The sequence below is a fragment of the Camelina sativa genome, chromosome 16 (assembly GCF_030686135.1).
Source record: "Camelina sativa cultivar CO46 ecotype springtype chromosome 16, ASM3068613v1".
In the NCBI taxonomy this organism is placed as follows: domain Eukaryota; kingdom Viridiplantae; phylum Streptophyta; class Magnoliopsida; order Brassicales; family Brassicaceae; genus Camelina; species Camelina sativa.
Genome location: NC_141895.1, coordinates 17,993,530 through 18,013,748, shown reverse-complemented (window position 1 = coordinate 18,013,748; position 20,219 = coordinate 17,993,530). Strand labels below are relative to the sequence as shown.

At 34.1% G+C, this 20,219-nt stretch overlaps 5 protein-coding genes across 10 annotated transcripts; 1 reads left to right on the top strand and 4 right to left on the bottom strand.

The window, feature by feature from the left end:
- Positions 1–1,846: 1,846 nt before the first annotated feature.
- LOC104750577 (very-long-chain 3-oxoacyl-CoA reductase 1) lies at positions 1,847–4,193 on the bottom strand. Its single transcript, XM_087492457.1, has 3 exons — positions 3,129–4,193; positions 2,965–3,034; positions 1,847–2,267 (listed from the first exon to the last, which is right to left on the bottom strand). Exons 1-3 carry the CDS (start codon positions 3,758–3,760, stop codon positions 2,013–2,015), a joined length of 957 nt encoding a protein of 318 aa, XP_087348583.1. The 5' UTR covers positions 3,761–4,193; the 3' UTR covers positions 1,847–2,012.
- A 264-nt stretch (positions 4,194–4,457) lies between these two features.
- On the bottom strand, positions 4,458–5,484 carry LOC104750578 (putative LRR receptor-like serine/threonine-protein kinase At1g67720). The gene is made up of 3 exons (XM_087492452.1): positions 5,288–5,484; positions 5,074–5,207; positions 4,458–4,977 (listed from the first exon to the last, which is right to left on the bottom strand). The coding sequence occupies exons 2-3, from the start codon at positions 5,089–5,091 to the stop codon at positions 4,651–4,653; spliced, it is 345 nt and encodes a 114-aa protein (XP_087348578.1). The 5' UTR covers positions 5,092–5,207; positions 5,288–5,484; the 3' UTR covers positions 4,458–4,650.
- Positions 5,093–5,741, bottom strand: LOC147925689 (putative LRR receptor-like serine/threonine-protein kinase At1g67720). The gene is made up of 4 exons (XM_087492722.1): positions 5,708–5,741; positions 5,559–5,624; positions 5,288–5,474; positions 5,093–5,207 (listed from the first exon to the last, which is right to left on the bottom strand). Exons 1-4 carry the CDS (start codon positions 5,739–5,741, stop codon positions 5,093–5,095), a joined length of 402 nt encoding a protein of 133 aa, XP_087348848.1.
- On the bottom strand, positions 5,553–9,258 carry LOC104750576 (putative LRR receptor-like serine/threonine-protein kinase At1g67720). Of its 2 annotated transcripts, XM_010472387.3 has the most exons (12): positions 8,890–9,258; positions 8,075–8,612; positions 7,485–7,996; positions 7,224–7,356; positions 7,067–7,138; positions 6,903–6,971; positions 6,743–6,814; positions 6,596–6,664; positions 6,245–6,402; positions 5,908–6,161; positions 5,708–5,805; positions 5,553–5,624 (listed from the first exon to the last, which is right to left on the bottom strand). In XM_010472387.3, exons 1-11 carry the CDS (start codon positions 8,960–8,962, stop codon positions 5,776–5,778), a joined length of 1,980 nt encoding a protein of 659 aa, XP_010470689.2. In that variant the 5' UTR covers positions 8,963–9,258; the 3' UTR covers positions 5,553–5,624; positions 5,708–5,775. The 2 variants fall into 2 exon arrangements, with proteins under 2 accessions (XP_010470689.2, XP_087348577.1); XM_087492451.1 differs by lacking the exon at positions 5,553–5,624 and having other exon boundaries at positions 5,803–5,829; positions 5,894–6,161.
- A 7,463-nt stretch (positions 9,259–16,721) lies between these two features.
- On the top strand, positions 16,722–19,485 carry LOC147925688 (DEAD-box ATP-dependent RNA helicase 20-like). Of its 5 annotated transcripts, none has more exons than XM_087493369.1 (6): positions 17,550–17,897; positions 18,114–18,378; positions 18,521–18,703; positions 18,793–18,876; positions 18,990–19,033; positions 19,154–19,485. In XM_087493369.1, the coding sequence occupies exons 1-3, from the start codon at positions 17,812–17,814 to the stop codon at positions 18,554–18,556; spliced, it is 387 nt and encodes a 128-aa protein (XP_087349495.1). In that variant the 5' UTR covers positions 17,550–17,811; the 3' UTR covers positions 18,557–18,703; positions 18,793–18,876; positions 18,990–19,033; positions 19,154–19,485. The 5 variants fall into 5 exon arrangements, with proteins under 5 accessions (XP_087349492.1, XP_087349494.1, XP_087349493.1 ...); XM_087493370.1 differs by having other exon boundaries at positions 19,122–19,485; XM_087493366.1 differs by having other exon boundaries at positions 16,722–17,897; positions 18,793–19,033.
- The last annotated feature ends 734 nt before the right edge of the window (positions 19,486–20,219 follow it).

Here is a 20,219-nt window from a genome sequence, read left to right as displayed (position 1 = left end):
TCGCCTAAGTATTATACTCAATTTTTAACTGTAACTAGGTTGCATTTATCCTAACACAAACTTTATATAATTAATCTATATTAGAATCTGAATACAAGTTTCAAGATACAATACCGAGAGAGGAGAGTGTTTGTTTTGCTAAACTCTCAGCAATGGAGTCACCACACAAATGTGACTGCTCCATATATAGTTAAGCTTGATTATTGCTTGATGATTTCTTAAAACGGCGATTCTTCTAGTGCCATAGGAGACTTGGAATTGGTATGAAATGATGATACATATTTTTTCTGTTCATTTCTGTTGTCCTATGACCATCCTATTCCAGCTTTTTGATCCAAAGAGGCATCAATAAAGAGTTGGCCGTAGTTTTGAGGGTTGCGTCTCTTGTCAAACTTCTTGTATTGCATTTCATTACTCATGTCATGTATGCTTCCTGTTGGAACTCATTTCGCAGTCCCACACTTCCTTCCATTGTTTAGATTTGACTTATTAGTTTTTAATAACATGAGGGATGTGCCATCTTTTGAGAGTTTATATCACGCTTTAACCTAAACCTTAGAGAGACTTCGTCCAAGCTCATTTCCTTGATGTCTCCGAAGCATTTCACTCGGCTCTCAAAATCAGTATTTTCTTCTTCCTTGATTCTCATAAATCCCACATAGGTCACATATTTCCCTTAGCTCAACCTAATACTTCTTTCCACAGTTCACTGGACAATTTTTTTTTTTGCAGTGATAATAATGCGGGCATGGGACTAGTATAAAAATCAGAATTAGATAACCTGACCTTTATGTACCGGTAAACGTTTTGATAGCTTTTACTGGCTCTAAAGGTACGATAAACTTTTTCGAAGACAGTTACAACTCGGATAACTAATTAATCAAAGACGGGTCATGGAGATTAATGTCCAGCAGGACCAGCACTAATATTAATGCATTGATGGAGTATGTAACAAACTAATTTGTGCAATACCAATGGCCACATGGGTTGGTTGCCTAAGGATCACTGTAATACGTTACTGATACCTGTCAACGTGACATAACGTCTGTTTTGTTTTGGGTTAAAGATTACCAATGTTACCGCTGACCCTGAAGAGACGCATACCAAAAGCAAAACTTATTAAAATGATCTCAAAACTTATTCAATTTATTGCTTAAATCATCAATAAATAAACAGAGGATATACAAAGATTCAGGAACATAAGCTTTCAAGAAACCAACAACTTGAGAGGAATATAGAAACTTCTGAAGTAATCAGAGTTTCATTCTTTTTTCATGGAGTACTCTATTTGGAGCCCCTTCTTCCGGATCTGGAGGGATGACATGTCGCTCCTCTGCTCACTTATTCCTGAGTTCACTTATTCCGGATCTGGAGGGATCAGAGTTTCGTTTTGATAGCTTATATTGTCAAGAGGAATGATATTTCGGGAAGTGATTGTCGGAATTGTGCGAGTGAGGACAAAACACAGGAAAAAATCATGTAGTGATTTGTAAAAACGGTAAACAAGTTTTTCAAATCTCCCGGACATAGCAAACCGACTATCATATATGAATGGTACCACATGCCGGAAGTGGATGTGGGATCACTAAGAGAAGTGGACCAATTAATTGGAAGTAGATATAGAGCCCACTTAGAGGTGGCTGTACATTGCTAGTCATCTGACTCACCTCTACTTAATAGTTGACTAACAATGTGTTTGAGTGAATGTAGGAATATGGGTAAAGTTTTGGAGAATAGAAAGATGAGCTTGGGGAGCTTGATAAGGGTATAATTCGATCAAAGAGACTAGAGAGAACGTCAGGTTAGTTTTATTTGATGTGAAAAAACACATTAAAAAAAATAAAACTTGCGAATCAAAACTGATCTTTTTTTTTGTGTGCACGGTAGGGTTTTTAATCTTAAAATAAGGAAACTAAAGCGTACAAGTCTTACAAAGATTCAGAAACAGAAGCTCGCAAGAAACCAACAACTTCAGAGGAAGATATTTTTGCAGTACCTTAAACCTCAAAGTTTCATTCTTTTTTCATGGAGTCTTTTTGGAGCCCCTTCTTCCGGATCTGGAGGCACCTCTTAATGTTAAACGATTCAAAAACGCTTTCGGGCAATGCAGAGACAACTGCACCCATGAGAGCGTGAGGCCAGTATGGCGTGCATTGTGCTTCATAGCCTACAAAACGCAGTGCTGCCTTTGCGTAACCCTCTGGTGATGCAACTAAGAAGGATGCTCTTCTTATTTTTGTCATCTTTGTCGCAACATACAAGGGAACCTATGAAAACACTCACCCAATTAGCCATATAAATCAAAGGTATCATAAGTTATTGAGCAGTGGACCCATTATGTTGTTTTGGTGATGTACAACTCCACACTCAGTTTTAACATACATGGAAAGTGACACAGTGAGCGAATATAATCTTTGACATAGGTATTATACAGTACATCTGAAAAATGGTTTCAATCATCTAAGGTCACAACACTTTCTGACATTCTTTCACATAAACGGCCTATATAAACAATCAGAAACGAGACCTCACATCATAGAAGTATTCATCAAAGAGACATGTAATGCAATAGTTCCTCCTTTGCAAAAAAAAAAACTAGTAAAACTAACAACAATCATCAACCTTCTAAGTCCACTAATGACACTAAGGCACTAAATAAACAGAAACAGAGTCAGGAAACCATGACAGAATCACATCTTCTAAGGATTCAAGAATTAACGTTTACATATATCTCCTATCTAGATTATCAAACAAAACTTATGCCACTACTTCAAATGAGGCAAACGAATAACTTTGATAAGCCAAGAACTAGTATCCTACAAAGATAAGATTGGTTTTACTCATATCTTAATCCTACTTCTGTTCTTACAAAGATCACACTTAAAAAGTAATTAACAATTTCCTAAAAAAATCTCAAGCAAAATCATGTTCCAAGGAAAAACAAAATGATTCAGAAAAGTTCACCTGGCATTGAACATCAATCCCACTCTTCTTGTACTCAACATGGAGACACTTTGTGAATTGATCCACGTACCTGAAAGAACAAACAAACAATATCACTACTTTAAACCACTCAAGGCATCAGCTCAAAACAAACAACACAGCACAACACAAAGAAGACTCCTTACGTTTTAGCGCCAGCATAAACAGAGTAGAAAGGGTACGAAGGAATAAGAGCAGCAGCACCAGAACCCATATTGATAATAGCACCTTTCTTCCTGGCTAGCATATTAGGCAACACAGCCTGAGTTACTTTAGTAGTTCCTTCAACATTGATCTTGATCAAGTTATTAAGCAACTCATCATCAACCTCATGAAAGTACTTAGCATAAGGATAAGACATCCCAGCGTTGTTAATCAAAATCCCAACTTCTAAACCCTCAATGGTCTCCTTGATCCGTTTCACACCTTCATCAATATCTCCAGAGAAATCCATCACCACGGTCAAGATCTGAGTCTTACCATACTTGGATCTGATCGTTTCAGAGACGTCTTCGAGCTTCTCGGGGTTACGAGCGACGAGTATGAGGTTAAAACCTTTCTGGGCTAACTGAAAGGCGAAAGCTTTACCGATTCCATCGGTTGGTCCGGTGATGAGAACCCATGAACCGTACCGGCGTAGATTCTTGCCTGGTCTGAGGAAGTAGATGTAGAAAGATCTGAGGAGGGTGAAGATGAATTTGAAAATGGAGATTGACCCGAGAGCGAAGAGGACGAGGTACCAAGTGGGTTGGGATTTGAAGTAAGTGCAGATCTCCATGAGGACGAAAGGTTGAGAATTTTGGTAAGGAGATGAGGAAAACTAGGGTTTTTAAGGAGAGAGAGGAAAGATGGGAATTGAATTTGGGCGGTAGGGACGAAGGTGGGTAGAAGTAGATGAGCTGAAAACCACCGGAATTAACTACTCCTCTCTGTTTCTTCTCTCTCTCTCCTCTGTCTCTCTCTCTCTCTCTCTCTCTCTCTCTTACCATTATTTTTTATTCCTAAATTTTTTGGTTTCATGTGAGTATGGAAGTTGGCACCTTTGATGTTGATAGAATTACATTTGCATACCATAAATGATAAATCTAAGCTCACATGATGATGAGCTGCAGTACAACACAAGGTTTCAAATAGTAAAAAAAAACTAGAACGCAGTAAGGTATATGAATTTTTGTGACAAATGGTTGATGAGGAATGATGTATGTTGTACCATTTGTTTTATTATACCTGACAGGCTGAACAAAACATACAATGAAATTTTTTGAAAATTTGTCAATCTTCATCTGCATAGGAGACAGATGGCAAAGCATCTTTACCTTATGATATTACTTAACTCTGTTCTACGTTATACGTACATGTTATGTAGCACTTGTTACGGAAATCATTTTAAAATTTTCGGAAACTTATGGAAGTATCAAGTTTTAATAATCCGGAGAGTTTATATTTGATCAATTCTATTACGGCTTTGTGCTATCTAATGAATCATCAATCTTTTTTCTTTTTGGTCAACTAACATCATCTACAGTGTAATGTCAGAAGTGTGTAGAAAGTACACTGCATTACATACAGACAAAACTAATACGTATATGATGTATTCATTTATGTGACGAACTGACGATGGTAGAAGTCCAAAGTGTATAAACATGAGCGTTGGAGCTTCAAGAGGACTCACCTAGCAGCTGGAGCTAGGCTATTTCTTGAGATGTCAGGGCTCTCTATCTCGAGGAAGCTAGTCAGCAAGGTCTTACGAGATGATTGCGCCTTTGAGCTGCTTGAACTCGATGACTTTAACCCATTCTCGTTTCCTCTCTCGATCCTGACAGCGTCTTGTATCGCCACTATCACTTCCTGCATCCTAGGCCTGCTATGTCCACGTTTCTCAACGCATTGGTTTGCGACCTCAGCAACTCTCCAAATTGACTCAATTTTCACATTGCCTGCTATACATGGATCTATGATCCCACATACGTCTCCTTTACGGATCAGTGATCTTGCCTGTTGGTGAACAAGAAAAGCAAAGAGAGGGGGATCAGTACTTTAACTGTGAAGGGTGAATAGTTTTGAATGGACAGAAGAAGTAGAGGTGCTTACCCAGTGGACAATATTCATTTCAGGACCAAAATCTTCCACTGAGACTGGTTTTCTTTCCAGAGAGTAATTCAAAGAGAACAACGCCAAAACTGTAGACGTCGCTCTTCTCAGTCAGCTGCTGACTAGCATAATACCTGTCAAAAAAATGCAGTATCAGTCAAAGATCATTAAAGGGAAGACTTTATTCTTTGTGAGTTTGTGTTGTTGGCCTTACTCTGGATCAAGGTACCCAACGGTCCCTTTTGCGACACTGGATACGTGAGTCAAGTCTTCCTCTGTCTGTCTCGAGAGTCCAAAGTCAGACACTTTAGCTCTCATGTTAATGTCCAGGAGAATATTGCTTGATTTCACATCCCTGTGAATGATACTAGGATTGCAGCCAGTATGCAAGTATTCAAGACCTGTAATAATCTGAAGTTTCGTCTGTCCAATGGATTTATATTATAACCACACTAAAGATCTAATCTTGAAACTGTATTACAAACCTTTAGCAGCATCTTGTGCAATTTGTAGCCGAGTTGGCCAGTCTAATGGCTTGTAGTCGCTTGAACCTGTCAAGAATTGATTCCTGGATCATTCACAGAATAAAAAGCCCAAAATAGGCAGGAGGAACATCTGGGAAGTTGGTAGTAACCGTGTAAGTGATCTCCCAAGGATCCATTGTGCATATATTCGTAAACCAAAAGACGGCGATCTGCTTCTTCACAATATCCAATCAAAGGAACCAAGTTCCTGTGGTGAATTCAATTCAATTGTCTAATTAAGAAACTTTAGGCACCAAAAAGGCAAAGTCAGCATTTGCGTTTAAGTTAAAAGCTACAAATCAGTTAATACCTCAGTCACAAATTGTCTATTTAAGTGGCTAGAAGGATCTGCAGTTATCTTAACTGCAACTTCTTTCCCATCTTTCATCCTACCATAGTAGACAGACCCAAAACTTCCTCTTCCAACTCTCTTGGAAAAATTATCGGTGGCCTCTTCGAGTACAGGAAGCGATATGAAATATGCTACACCTTCATCTAATAAGTATCCGCCCCGCACAGCTGAATAAGCTGCTAAACCTTTTTTCTTAGCCCCTGTGGGATCTCCTGAAGAAACATACCTTTATCAGCTATTTTGAGGAAAACCTGATAACAGCTAATTGATTTATCACAAGCCAATGTCAACATACCTTTATCAGCTCGTTTGGTCTTACGAAGGGCATATAGTAAAACAAGACTTCCTCCAACTAGCAGCAATAGAAATGTGACAGCGGCTATTGATAGTCCCAGTATCAGCCTAAAATGCTTTCGCTGTGCCTCGTTCTGAAGCTCAGGGTTATTACTATATCTGGGGAAAACATGGTATAGCTGTGTATTAGGCTATTAGCACAACAAGAGGAAACTCCATAAAAAAGTGAAATTTCTAAACGATGGTATGCTTCCTGCATGTCTACACTAGAAAGTTTCTATTCCGAGCAAATGCTAGAAAGCTTTTCACTTTTGTGTTCGACAAATCAACTTGTAGCATACTCATTACTCACTTGAACAAAACTTTCCCCTTTAACAATGCTGAAGGAATTGGTCCTCTGAAAGAATTATTTTCTATAAACCTGCCAGAAAGTAACATTCGTTAAAACTGTCATGTCTAGTGGATAATTGCAACCGAGGTATCAGTTGTGATTACATACAGTTCTTGTAGGTTAGGCAGATGGCCAAGGTATGGTGGGAGTAAACCACTAAGTTGGTTGTTTTCTAGATGCCTGCAGAGAAGATGAGGCAAAGTGAAGCTTTCTGATATTCGAGTGTATTCAACTATAAGAAAAATATTAGTCAAGATAGCAAGCTTACATGATTTTCAGGTTGACAAGTTTGCTCATGTCTGGAAGATTTCCAGTCAAACCATTACCGTCAAGCCACCTATAAAAGAACATGTTTACTCAACTAAGAATGATAGAGAGACAAAGAGAAAATAATACAAGACAATATCTCTAATGCAGCATCGAATCACTCACAACTCTGTCAATGCCTCCATACTATTGATCCCAGGCAGAATCTCACCCATCAGATTTTTTCTTGATAGAACACTGTTGTATGGTGCACACAACGGTCATCTCAAGAATATTCACATACTTTGTTCTACTTGCATAAAACTATTTTTATAGATCTTACATTTTCGTGACTCTAGGTGGTGAGGTTGAGCTACAGTTTACCCACGACCAAAGAATTGGGATACAAGGGTCTCCTCCTTCATTGGCCCAATCGCTATCAGGGGACATCAAACGAATTGCATCAAGAACAGACACTGCATAATTAGGCACCTTCTGTAAGTTCTTCTTCAACAAATTTTTACTTGCATATTTTCAGCAGCATCATATATGGGAAAAAAGATTCAAAGAAGAAATTTACAAGGCAGTAGTCTCTAGTACTCACCATCATTCCTATCAGTTTTCAAGGATATTTGTAGATACTTGCTAATTTCAATTGCACTTAGGAGTGGCCCTCGAGTAGAATCCTTTGTCTTCCCAAATGAGAACGTCAAAACAAAATCCAAAGTCACATTCATGTAGCTAGGTTCATAGAGAGTAAAGCTCCCATTGGCATTCTCAGCAATATTTACCACTGCATTACTATAGTCAGGAAAGTATGGTTGCACCAACTTAAATTTCCGGGTTTCATTGGCACCAAGGTCTTCAATTTCAGCAAAGTAAGCATATGCACGAGCATTGGCAGGGAAGTCTTCCAGGTTTAATCTATAGCTGATCAGTCCTTGTGTTCCAACTACTGCTGTTTGCATGACTTTCATAGGCGGATACTCTCTTGTCAATGTGTTTATATTCTTTGTTGTATTGATTCTTGTCGTTCCAGGAGCCACACCAACAAGATAATTTGGCCGTTTATTAATATCTGACTCCCATATTCTGTCATATGGATCATCTGGGTACCTAAAAGAGAATGTCTTTCAGCATTTCCAATTGCTTGTGAATGATGTAATGGAAAGAAGAGTTTTAATAGAGTTTTACCTCAAGGCATCCATGCTTGGAGCACCGAAGTTCACTCTGGCAGCAACCTTTAAGAAGAAACTATCCTCGTAATCAGTGGCATACATGGAAAGATTCAACGGGCGAAGCTCAAGAGTGGACATGAAAGGAGAGCCAGTGATAGCACAGCATACACAAACATCCACATAACTTGAAGTTGCTCTTACAACCAATTCCTCAACATAAACCCTAGAGACCTCCTGAATAGTTACTGTAGCCCATTTGGTTGCATCTAAGTAGAGTTGAAACTTTGGGTAGGCTTCTTCACTACCTAAGCTACCGTAGAGAAATGTTGCTCTCACAATGTATCGCCTTCTCTCTTTGGTGCTGAGTCTGTAACAATACTTTTTGTTATCTGTTGGAAAGTCTCTTCTCCTACGGTATTGCATCGAGTTCCAATTGGTACTGCCTAAAGTTACTGGCTTTCCCTGTTTGATAATCTCTGAATCTGAAACCCATCCTAGTCCAGTTTTGGGGTCAGTGTAGTTACTTGAGCCACCGCAATCTATACTCACAAACTCTGCAAATATAACCATTCATCACAACTACAACTACAGCAAAAAGCTTGACAAGAGTCTCCTACACAATTCTCTGCTTAGGAGATTGTTTTATTAGAAAACAGTCAAGAATTGGAGAATTTGAGGCAAACCTTATTTTGCAAATCTAAAGATAAAAGCTTTATGATTGCACATCAAAAACATCTTCAAGAACACATCAAAAACAAGACTTTCCACACACACACACACACAAAACACTCTTTGGTGCATTTAAACAAACAGATTAAGAGCAGATTGTACCTGTAACTTGGGATAGAACACAAGGTACTATGAACAAGCTTATTACAGCCAAGTGAGCAGAGCATAGACCCATTTGAAGATCACACACACATCGATGGCTCTTAAATCTTTATAAATCCAAACAAAAATGGCTTTGAGGGTCACGAGATAAAGAAGTAAAAGCGTGTGATAAGAGTGAACAAAGACTTCCACTTTGTTTATTTTGCTTTTGGTATAAAAAGTCGAGTTCATCTACAATGGTCACAGAGAATTTGTCTGCTTTATTTTGATAAATATTCGAATTAGCTTTTTCTTTTTCTTCATTCTGGAAAAAAAAAAAAAAAAAACTTAAAGCTATCAGATTTTTCACCTTTTCTGCTTTGGCTACTTGCTTTTGTACAAAGTTGGTGTCACACACAATTTAAGGAAACTTTAATTTAAGCTCTACTGTACTGTACAAACACTACATCCATGTGTGTGCGTGTGTTGTTTTTTTCCCTCTTCAAAATCTATTGGGCCGCGTTTCTCAAAGTGATCTATTACAACGGAAGTGTACTACGGCCCAATTATAATGATTAATAGGCCCGGCCCATATTCAATCATCTAGGCTCATATCATATTTTCTTTTCTTTTTTTTGTTTTTTTCTCATGGAATCTTTAAATAAGTATGACAATAAATTTGTGAACAAAATGAAAGAAAAAAGTAATGAAAATAAACTTGAGAAAAATATAAATCTATTCCACAAGTTGCAAAATTTTCTAAAATAATGTTATTTTTACAATGTAGATAATTTTTTAAAAATAGTTAATAATATTAATTATAGGGCAAAAAAAAAAAACCGCCTACCATATTGAGTCATACATGATATTAATATAATGATATGATGATAATCTTTTGTTGACAAAACAAAGATATGATGATAGATGAGTTTTTAGGCAACAATAATATACGGTTATGGATATGAAGAAGAATGATTTATAAAATTGTTTTGTGCTCCTCTTTAATACATAAATTTAAGAATTTTTATGTGAAAAAATATAATGAAAGTTTCATTAGCATATGCTATTAACAAAATGCACAATTGCAACATTCAGCATCTTCCTTAAAGTTAACAAAGAGAGTAAAGTGAAGGTTTGATCCAAAATATGTATACTGTATATTGTTGTTAATTGTAAAGCTACAAAAGGTAAGGATCGAATGAGGTTTATATGTGTAAGAATTAAAATATTGGTGTCACTTGTCATTACATAAATAAATATGCGCGCACAATTACTATTCTAAATATTATTAAGATGTTGAACACAAAATGATAGAAGATATATTAACATCTTTTTCCAAAAAAAAAAAAAAAGAAAAAAAAGAAACCACAAATTAAACATTAGGTTTGGGAAAAGTTCCTACAAGTAATTTAATTCAAATTGTTCTTGGTGCCAAGTTTTAGTCATCTGCATTATGCATTATGCATTTGCTTTTACGTACTAAATGTACAACAAAAATAATCATTTGTTTTTCGATATATTGTACTCGCACATTTAGGTGAGTTCTAAGAGTATATGGAGTACTATTCTCCTAAGAAATATAGAATGTCTTTAGCATTCCTAAAATACACTATCAACAGATTCAACACACATATGTTTGATGAATCAAGACACTGATGTCTTTCGTACCACTCCAAGATATTTACATAACATAAGAAGTCTCATCGCTAGCCAACCTCATGCTAGATGGCTGTTGCACAAGCCACTCATTTTTTTTTTACTAATTTTTGGGAATTTCCTTAATTATAAGATTAATATTAAAGAACAATCTTCGAGAGATTTTTCTTGGACTTTACATCGTCCTAATATGATTGGTATGGATGGAATCTACTCCGGTAACTCTTAAATCATTCTTTACTCATTATTAACTTTTATAACAATTTGCTCGATATAATGTTTGGGCGATTTTGAAAATGTTTTGAATCTTTATAGTTTTGAAAAATAAATGACAAAATGTGATAATTAAAATATTTTTTCAGAAAAAAATTCTCTATATTAAGATGAAAATTGTGATAAGATAAATTTTAACCTTTGTAATATAGATAGAAATTTAAATTAACGTATTGTTCACAATTATACATTAAACTAACCAACATGTTTTGACTTGATTATCGACAATCAACATTATGGACTTAGCATAAAAGTAGGAAAATTATATTTCTAGTTTTGTGATTAAGGTTTGATTAGTAACCTCGATTAAATGATATATCGATCAAAATCTCATATATTAAAAGAAACAGAACATGCAGTGCACCATTTATACTTAGGACCTTCTCATAATTTCTTGCACCATTTGATCTTTCTAGATATTTTGTCTACTAGTATTATATAGTAAAATGAGTTACACATCAATATCAGGTATCTATACCAATCAATTAAAGAATGATAAAAAGTTGAAGAGAGAATAAAATGGTGAAAAATCAAATAACCTGAAGTATCGTAGGAGGGAATTTTATATACACATTCTTTTTTAGTTATATTTGTATATTTAAAAGGTGTTTGTAGAAACCAAATATTTAAAGAACAATAATTTGATTAAAAATACGAATAAGAGAAGAACAAAAAGATAAGAAGAACGAAGTTCATCTTGATCCTTCTAATTTATTGGACACCAATCATACACACACAGCTTTTTCTTTTCGTAAATATTTGTTAATTTCTCCTTGTGCGGATAAAGTACTTTCTTAGTGGGCATTTTCCAATTTAATTACTTTTCTTAATACTTATTATAATAATAATTGTTTTAGAATCGTTTTGAAATTTGTATGCTTGTTTGAATGTATATGGTTCATTCTCTCCCCTACCTCTCAAAAGTTTCACCTTTTAGCCAATCCATTTTTTTATGGAGAAAACGACTTCAAAATTTTATATATATTCTTCTTGGTTAATTCTCTTTATGTTCTCTTTATGTGAGAAAGCATAAATAGAGTCGTCTCCAAACCGGTAAGGAGTTGATCGCAAATATTTGGGGTATACAGCTAGCTTACCATTTGTATGTTTTGTGTAGTTAGTATACTCTTTTTAACCTCCATAAATAATATATGGTGAATGTTTTTATTTAATTTACAATTCATAACTAAATTTATGAGAACATCATATATATTAAATTTTAGAATTATACGTTTGAGTCTAACATTATTTCCATTATCGTAAATTTTATCAAATCAAACGTCTATTTTATATATACGTATATATATAGCCAATAACAAAAGGTATTATGTGCAGCTGCAATTTTTTTATTTATTTTTTTTTTGTATGTTGGTGTGTCAACCAAATGATTATGGAGACTTTTGATGGCAAAAATAATTATAATGTGCTTATCATTGGATCCATGAAAGTCGTTCCATAAATGAACAAGTCCTCTAGTTCCAAAATAAGCCTTAGCCTAATTGGATTAAGAATGTTGTAATGATGGATAAACCCGATGTAACATGATTTGGGTGAATTTAAGTTGATGTTGAGCCAAAAAATAATAATAATAAGCCTTAGCCATTTGAAATCTACGGTAATATACATGATTAGTCCATCTTTCTTTTCAAAACATAGTTACTGTTTCTCCGTCCTTGTTAGACGTTAAAGAATTACTAAAGCGAAACAATGGTAGATTTCCATTTATACATAGCATCGAAAATATATTGAAGTAGGTACATTAGGTTTATATGTCGTATAATTATCTTAGAGTAGGGCTATAATGGTTCAATGAATCATTGGTGTATGTGGTAGATTAGTTCTATTATAAGTGCAAAGGCACCTTACAAAAATTGTGATGCTTCTCTTCGTTGCAAATTTATTTACTATTATTAATTTAATTTTCCAACGAATAAATAGAACTAATCTACCAACGAAGGGCATAGAGGTGCATAAATTAAATTGCCAACGATGGGCATGGAGGTGCATAAGTGTCACACCCGTTTAATAGGAAACACAAACACACACTCATAGGTTTGCAATTATTATACTTTTCTAATTACTCAATTAGAGTATAGTAGTATCAAACAATAAAAAATCGTGAATTAAAGTACTGAGAAACTTCACTTAAAGGGACGATTAGTGTTCATTGGTAGTGGTTTTATACTTATATACCACCCAATAATTAGAGCATTAGCATTTATATTTACATGCACATAGGCATAATTAAAGATTAATGTTCCAAAGCAGCGCTCATGAGCCAATGAAATGACGACATTCTGCGAATTATGGATTTTACAATTTGACCATAACAAGTGTCACATGTCGGCAGGTGATTGGGGAAAAATGACTCTATTTTTTTTTTTAATTGTGTGAGTCTAATCAAACCTTAGTGCATCTTTTGTGGCGCATTATTATTATAAACCTCTATGTCTCTATAAACATATATTCCATTAACCTATGGACGAATATATGCACAAAGGCAAACACGAGAAGAAACATAAATTCAAAGTCATATTTTATCTTTTAGTTAAGTAGAGCTCCCTTAATTATTCTCTCCCTGAGCGAATACGTCGTCTTCTACGTTTTGTGAAATCCGTAGATATTGTTATTGGCCCACAAAATCAACGTTTGGATAATTAATTAACATTATTCTTAATTAGGACATAGTTGTAAGAAAGAGTTTTGGATTGATCATATCTCTTAACACACTTTTTGATTTAACGATGCATGTGTCGTAACAGTTTAGCTCAATCTTGATGTAGAAAGACACAAGAAATGAATTCAAAGAACTTGTATTTGAATTCTCGATGCATGCATTGATTAGCCTTAAAGAAATTTAGAACACACATAAATCCCCTAGTTTTATGAGTTTTGTAATGAAGTACTGACATTACCCCATATATACACGGACAAACTTTGCCAAAACGTCGACCGCAAGCGAAAGATGGCTTAAGTTACAAAGGTGTGAGTGAAAAAATTATGTCCGCGTATTGGTACGTTATGTTGCTTCAACATATATCTAGTATTATTGTTCAACGGCAACAAAAAATAAAATAAAAATCAAGAATACAATATCTGGTATCACATTTTACTACAGCTACAGAGGAATATATAAATGAACAAATTAATTACTCGTTTGTAGGCTCCATTCTATAGTCAAATTAACCATTGGTCAAATAAAGTATTCCACCATTTTTTTTTGACAATTGACAATAAAGTATTCCACCATTTTTACCTCCTTTTTTTATCACCATTTTGGGTTGCTTCTCTTCTTGTATCAAGACTACCAACTGATAAGCTTCCTTCAGATAAATCTTATGGGAAAAGAACAACTATAGATGAAAACTATGTAGACAGAAAAAGTAACTTGGGGTACATTTTGATGAAAGGAAATAAACTAGTGAAGCATCTTTTTTTTGGCGATAAATGTATTGATGTTTACCAACCCAAACATATATATTGCGACTACAACTTTCACGATGAACTCACTCACTCAAAACCAAAGCCGTAGCTGAATATAATTTTAATGATAATTGGAAGATTATAATCCGGGAAAGAGATACTAATTTTTGGGATATATTAATAGACTAAAAATTATTTTATTTTTAATGGTGGTGGATTATATTGTAGATCACTCGAAAAAAAAAATCGAATTTCTCATAAACAAGGTCACTTTCAAAATTAAATGTAGAAAGCTGACATACAAAGTTTTTAGTATGACTTCTTAACACAGTGAAAAAAAGAAGTTTTTATTGCCTCTTTTATTAAAGACGAAAATTGTTTGCGTGTGTTCAAAGTTCTTGGAATAGGATTATGTGTAAAAATGTATATGTACGTACGCATATTAATCTAAACTAAAAATAAATTTAAAATTTTATTTTCGAGTAAGATTTAAAAAAAATGGAAAAAAACATACGTAGCATTCTGCACAATTTTTCCAATTTTTCATCATTGACCTTCCATAATTTGGTTGAGACATTTTTATATGTTCAACATGTGTTAGATAGAAACTATGATTCTCACAATAGTCTACGTAAGTATATAGTATATATACTATATGTGATGTTCTACATGATTAGAGAGACATTGTAATATGTTATACATTTCGTACGTACGTACATCACAATACTATATTATACGAAATACTATACGTACTAACAAACAAAAGTTGGACAATACTGAAATAGTCATCATGAAAGTGAAACGAGCTATAGCTCCTGCTAAATAGTCCAAATTTAAATTTTTGGACTAGCTAGGATTAGAAAAAATTGGAAAATTCATACGTAATTTTCCCATCATTGAGTTTCCATAAATTCGTTGAACCATTTTTGTATGTTCTACATGGTTAGATAGACTATATGGTTCTCACAATCGTCTACGTACGTATACTATATGTGATGTTTTACATGATTAGAGAGACATTTTATATATATGTTCTACTTTTCGTAGTGCTACGTACATGATCACAATAATATATTATACGAAATAGTATGTAATAATATATTATACGAAATACAATACATACATACTAACAAACAAAAGTTGGACAATAATGAAATAGTCATCATGAAAGTGAAACGAGCTATTGCTCCTGCTAATGCGGGTCACGTGAAAACCTCGTCCCTGATCCCATAAACAGATACATGGCCAAGTGTACTATGCAAATCCACAAACTCCCAAATAATAACACTGTTTATAAATGTATAATGCGTTTTTCTTTTTTATCATGGCCAAAAAAGTTTGTGCAATTAGTTAGCTGTCTTGTAAATATAATTATATATATATATATATATATATATAAAGAAGAAACAAACATTAGTGAGGAAGTATATGTTGTAGTTTTGTCTAGTCTCCACGGGCCACGTCCTCATCCATAAAAAAGCTTTGTGCATGACAAGCTGTGTACCATTTTCCCTTTTTTATTCTTTTGTCTTTCTAGTTTGTACTAATTTTCTTACAATAAAATATAAATGTCAAATCATTTGAAGTCTTTGCAGAGTCAAAGATCAAACGTTTAAACTCTTAATGAAGGGTTTAACGTCAACTTGTTACGGACTTGATGATTTAATAACCGGAACGTAAATTTTGCATATATAGTAGAAACATTATAACGAGTTAAAGAGTATATTATGCGATACACTATGGACGTGGTGTGTACGAACATGTATGTATTGTAGTATTATTTCTTTTTAAGAGCTAAACCAAGTATACATGTTATGTGGCGTATATCTTAAAACAATAATATTGTTGAACTTTCTTGGTTTAATGGTTAACCAAGATGTAGTGATTCATATTAGGTGTGAGGTTCCATTTCTGAAGGATCAGTTTTTTTGGAAACTATACTGCATGCAAGGTTATTTTGAGAGATTCTAACGTGCTTCAAAATAAAGTTGTATGTGTATCCATGTATTATAGTTAAACCTACAATACACTTTGCATTATGGAGTTTTTTTGCTCACATAATTGTCTGTACGTAAAATCATTTGTTTATAATATACACTCAAAATACGATTATATAGTTAAAGAAGTTCGGATCTACTTAGATTAACTAAAAATCACTACAAGAAAACATGCTTTTTCCGACTACAAATGGCGACGACATATGTAGTCGCCATTTTTAGCCACTATTTAGCGACTATTTGGCGACAATTTTACGACTACAAAAATTTAGTCGTATAATAGTCACTATTTTGCTACTACTTACCGTAGTCGGTAATTTAGTCGTAATTTAATAACTATTTTATGACTATATTGTATAACAGAACATATAGTTGTTAAATAGTCGCTAAATTAACGACTAAGATGCAACTCATGGTAAAGGTCGCCAATAAGTCGTATATCAGTCACTATTTAAGAAAATATAAATTTTCAAAATTTAACTCCAAAACCTTAACCAAACTCCAAAACCTAAATTATAAACTTAAAGTTTAAATCCTGAATATTTAATTCTTAATATTAGAAATTATTTCTTAAACCATAAAACTAAAACATAGCCATTCTTATATATACATAAAACCAAGCTTTAATGCTTAAAAGAAAATCTAATTTTTCAAAACTTAACCCCAAATCTTAAATCTTAACCCTAAACCCTATACCCCCAAACCCTTAACCAAACTTCAAAACCTAGATCATCAAATCTAAATTTTGAAGTTTAAATTCTTAATCTTATAAATTAATTCAAAAACCATAAAACCAAACCATAACCATTATATATATGTATATAACTAATTTTTCGAAACTTAACCCCAAAAAACTATAGTTTTCCAAATCCTATATTTTTATCAACACACTTAACCCCAAACCCAAAACTTATGCTCAAAAACCCTTAACCTTAAATTTAAAACCTTTATAATTCATGTATAGAAATTAAATCATAGATCATTCACCCAAAATATAGCCATTGAATATCTATAAAACCAAGATGTAAAACTATTTAGTATTTACATATAAATCAGTCTTTCCAAAAACTATATACTTACAAAATTTATTAAACTTAGTCATTTTAAAACCTAAAAAAAAATATTTTTAAATCTAAATCAAGTCTAATATTCTTCTAAATTTCAAAACCCCAAGTCCCAAATCATAAATTTCAAATGTCATTTCCTGAATTATGAACCCAGAATTGCAAAGTATATATGTTTTGATCCAACAAATTACTCTTTAAATAATGAAAGCTTTTTATTGGATGATATGTAAACACATGGATTACACTATTAACCGTTGATTAATTTAATCCAACGGACAAGGTTTTTTCCAGCTCTTGTTTCTCTTTCGTCTCCTTCACGAGGGATTGATTAACTTTCTCCCCTTCTCTTCTTTAGCCGATTAACTTTCTCTCCTCCGCCCGCTGTTTCATTCTATTCGATCTTCATCTTGTCGTTGTTTTCATCCTCTCAAGTTTTTAGATCTGGTACCAGAGCATTTTTGCGGATCTCAGATCTCGTAATTACTCACGCTCTGGAGTAGCCTTCATTCACTGTCGAATCCCTGAACATGAGGAACCTACCCGTAAAGACTACTTCCGAGAATGAACCAAATTACTTGATGCTGACCGCTCTGAATACAACACACCGTCGAAGGTAAGTGTGTGTGTGTGTTTGCTTTCGTATTGAAATTGATAAAACTCAGAATTTTTTTTCCACTTAGTTGCTCTATACACTTCCTTTGTACCGAGTATGAAGCCAGTCCGGCTTAATTTTGATCGAATTCGTGTGCTTTAAGCGTTTTCGATTCTCTGTGGTGTTTACTTTTGGAGAAGAAGAGTTTGTTTCATTTTCAAATTTGTGTGTTCTTAGTGACTCAGGGTTTGGTGGGGCTTCATCATACGGAAGCTCATGTAGTCATACATCAAGCATGAAAAAGGATAGTGATGGCAATGACTCTCCAAGGAAGCTAGATTTGGATGGTTTGACTCCTTTCGAGAAGAATTTCTATGTCGAATCGCAGGCTGTGGCGGCTATGACTGAGGCAGAAGTTGAAGAGTATCGTAAGCTGAGGGAAATTACTGTTGTTGAGATATTACCAAACCTGTCAAGAGTTTTCGTGATGTTGGCTTTCCTGGTAAGCTGATTTCATATCCAAAAGAACTACTACTGGATTTGACTTCTGTTTCATTTGATTTAGACTGTGATCAGTTTCACTTACATGTCTATGTAAGTTCTTTTGTATATATCTACTGATAAGAGTTTTTTGATTGGCCTAGATTATGTTTTGGAAGAGATTAAGAAGGCTGGTTTAACTGAACCTACTACGCCTATACAATCTCAGGGCTAGCCAATGGCAATGAAGGGACGTGATCTTATTAGCATTGCTGAAACTGGCTCTGGAAAGACTCTTTCCTACTTATTACCTTCAATCGTCCATGTCAATGCCCAACCAATTATAGGTAACGCTTGAGTTCTGCTCGTGAAGTTCTTGTTCCTGGTTCTTGTTCGATGTTAAGTTCTTTTTCCTGGTTCTTGTTCGATGTTACAGATTAAAATGGACACTATTGAAGTCAGTAACCTGAATAGGCAATATCTATTTCGTCCTTCTCATGTTGGGCGCTCCAGGGCTAAGGTATATTTGCTTGAGCTAAGTCCAAGGGAATCCAGTTCATAAGAGAATTCATGTGACCATATAGACTCACAGTTGTTAACCAAAGTTGTTTGGGTTTATTAAATCGAGTTTAGGAGGTATATGTGAGCAACCTGAGCTCATTCTCCCTCGCTTCAAGGTATGTAAGCAGCCTGAGCTCATTCTCCCTCGTTTGTGTTTGTTAAATCCAGTTTATGTATATTTAAGCAAACTTATTTCTTCTCCAGCTCAGCTAATTTCTCTCTGATGGTGTCATTAGGCAATCTGAGCTCATTCTCCCTCGCCTTAAGTTCCTTAAGAAATGCTTCCTTTCTCCTTGTCTCGGTCTTTGCAGTTTGCTTCAGGTCAAAATCTTCAACATTCATCTCAAAAGCAAAAGACTTCTTGGGAAAGCAAAGCAACCTCCTTCTCCGTCGCTTCAAACATTAACCCTTGATGTTTGTGCATTTCCAATATTTACTTTCTTTTTTTAGTAGTATGATGTATTCTTTGTATTCTTATTTTTAACTATGTTTTTAGTTTTATTTTGTAATACAGTTTTTTTTGATATTATGGTCTCATAATAATAAATATAGTATTTTTTATTTTTAATATCAATTCATTCCAATAACTTATATATATTTAAAAATAATTAATAAAATATATATATTATCAAAATAGTATATATATATATAATGCTGTATAAATACAATATTGTTTAAATACATAATCATAAATTAGTCCTCAATTAGTCACTAAATTTGGTGACTACATTATGACTATTTAGAATAGTCGTAAAATAGTCGTAGTGTAGTCGTTAAATTTAGTGACTATATTACGACTACATTTACGACTACGCAAAATAGTCGTAATGTAGTCGCTATTTGGCGACTAATTTTACGACTATTTATTTTAGCGACTCTCGATTTACGACTACTGGTTTTAGTCGCTATTTAGTCGTAACACACTGTTTAGCGACTAAATAGTGACTAATAGTGCAGTCGCTATTTGCTTGTTTTCTTGTAGTGAATGTACATATAATATAATACAAAAAATGGGTAGAAACATAATTATCTAAATTTTTATATAATAACTATAAAAGGGGATATAATCCATAACATTATCATGGCAATATCTTGATTAAGAACAATCTAAAGAGCTAAATTATTGGAGGAATATAGAGCAAAAGACGTCAACTTAATCTAGAGAGAGAGAAACAACTTCAACAACTTTTTATTTTTTTCCAGTGAAGTTAGACCGAACTAAATTCCTTTATTCAAAAGTTTATCCACAAATTAGTTATAAATAAATAAAGTAATCCACAAATTTAAAAAAGAAAACAATTT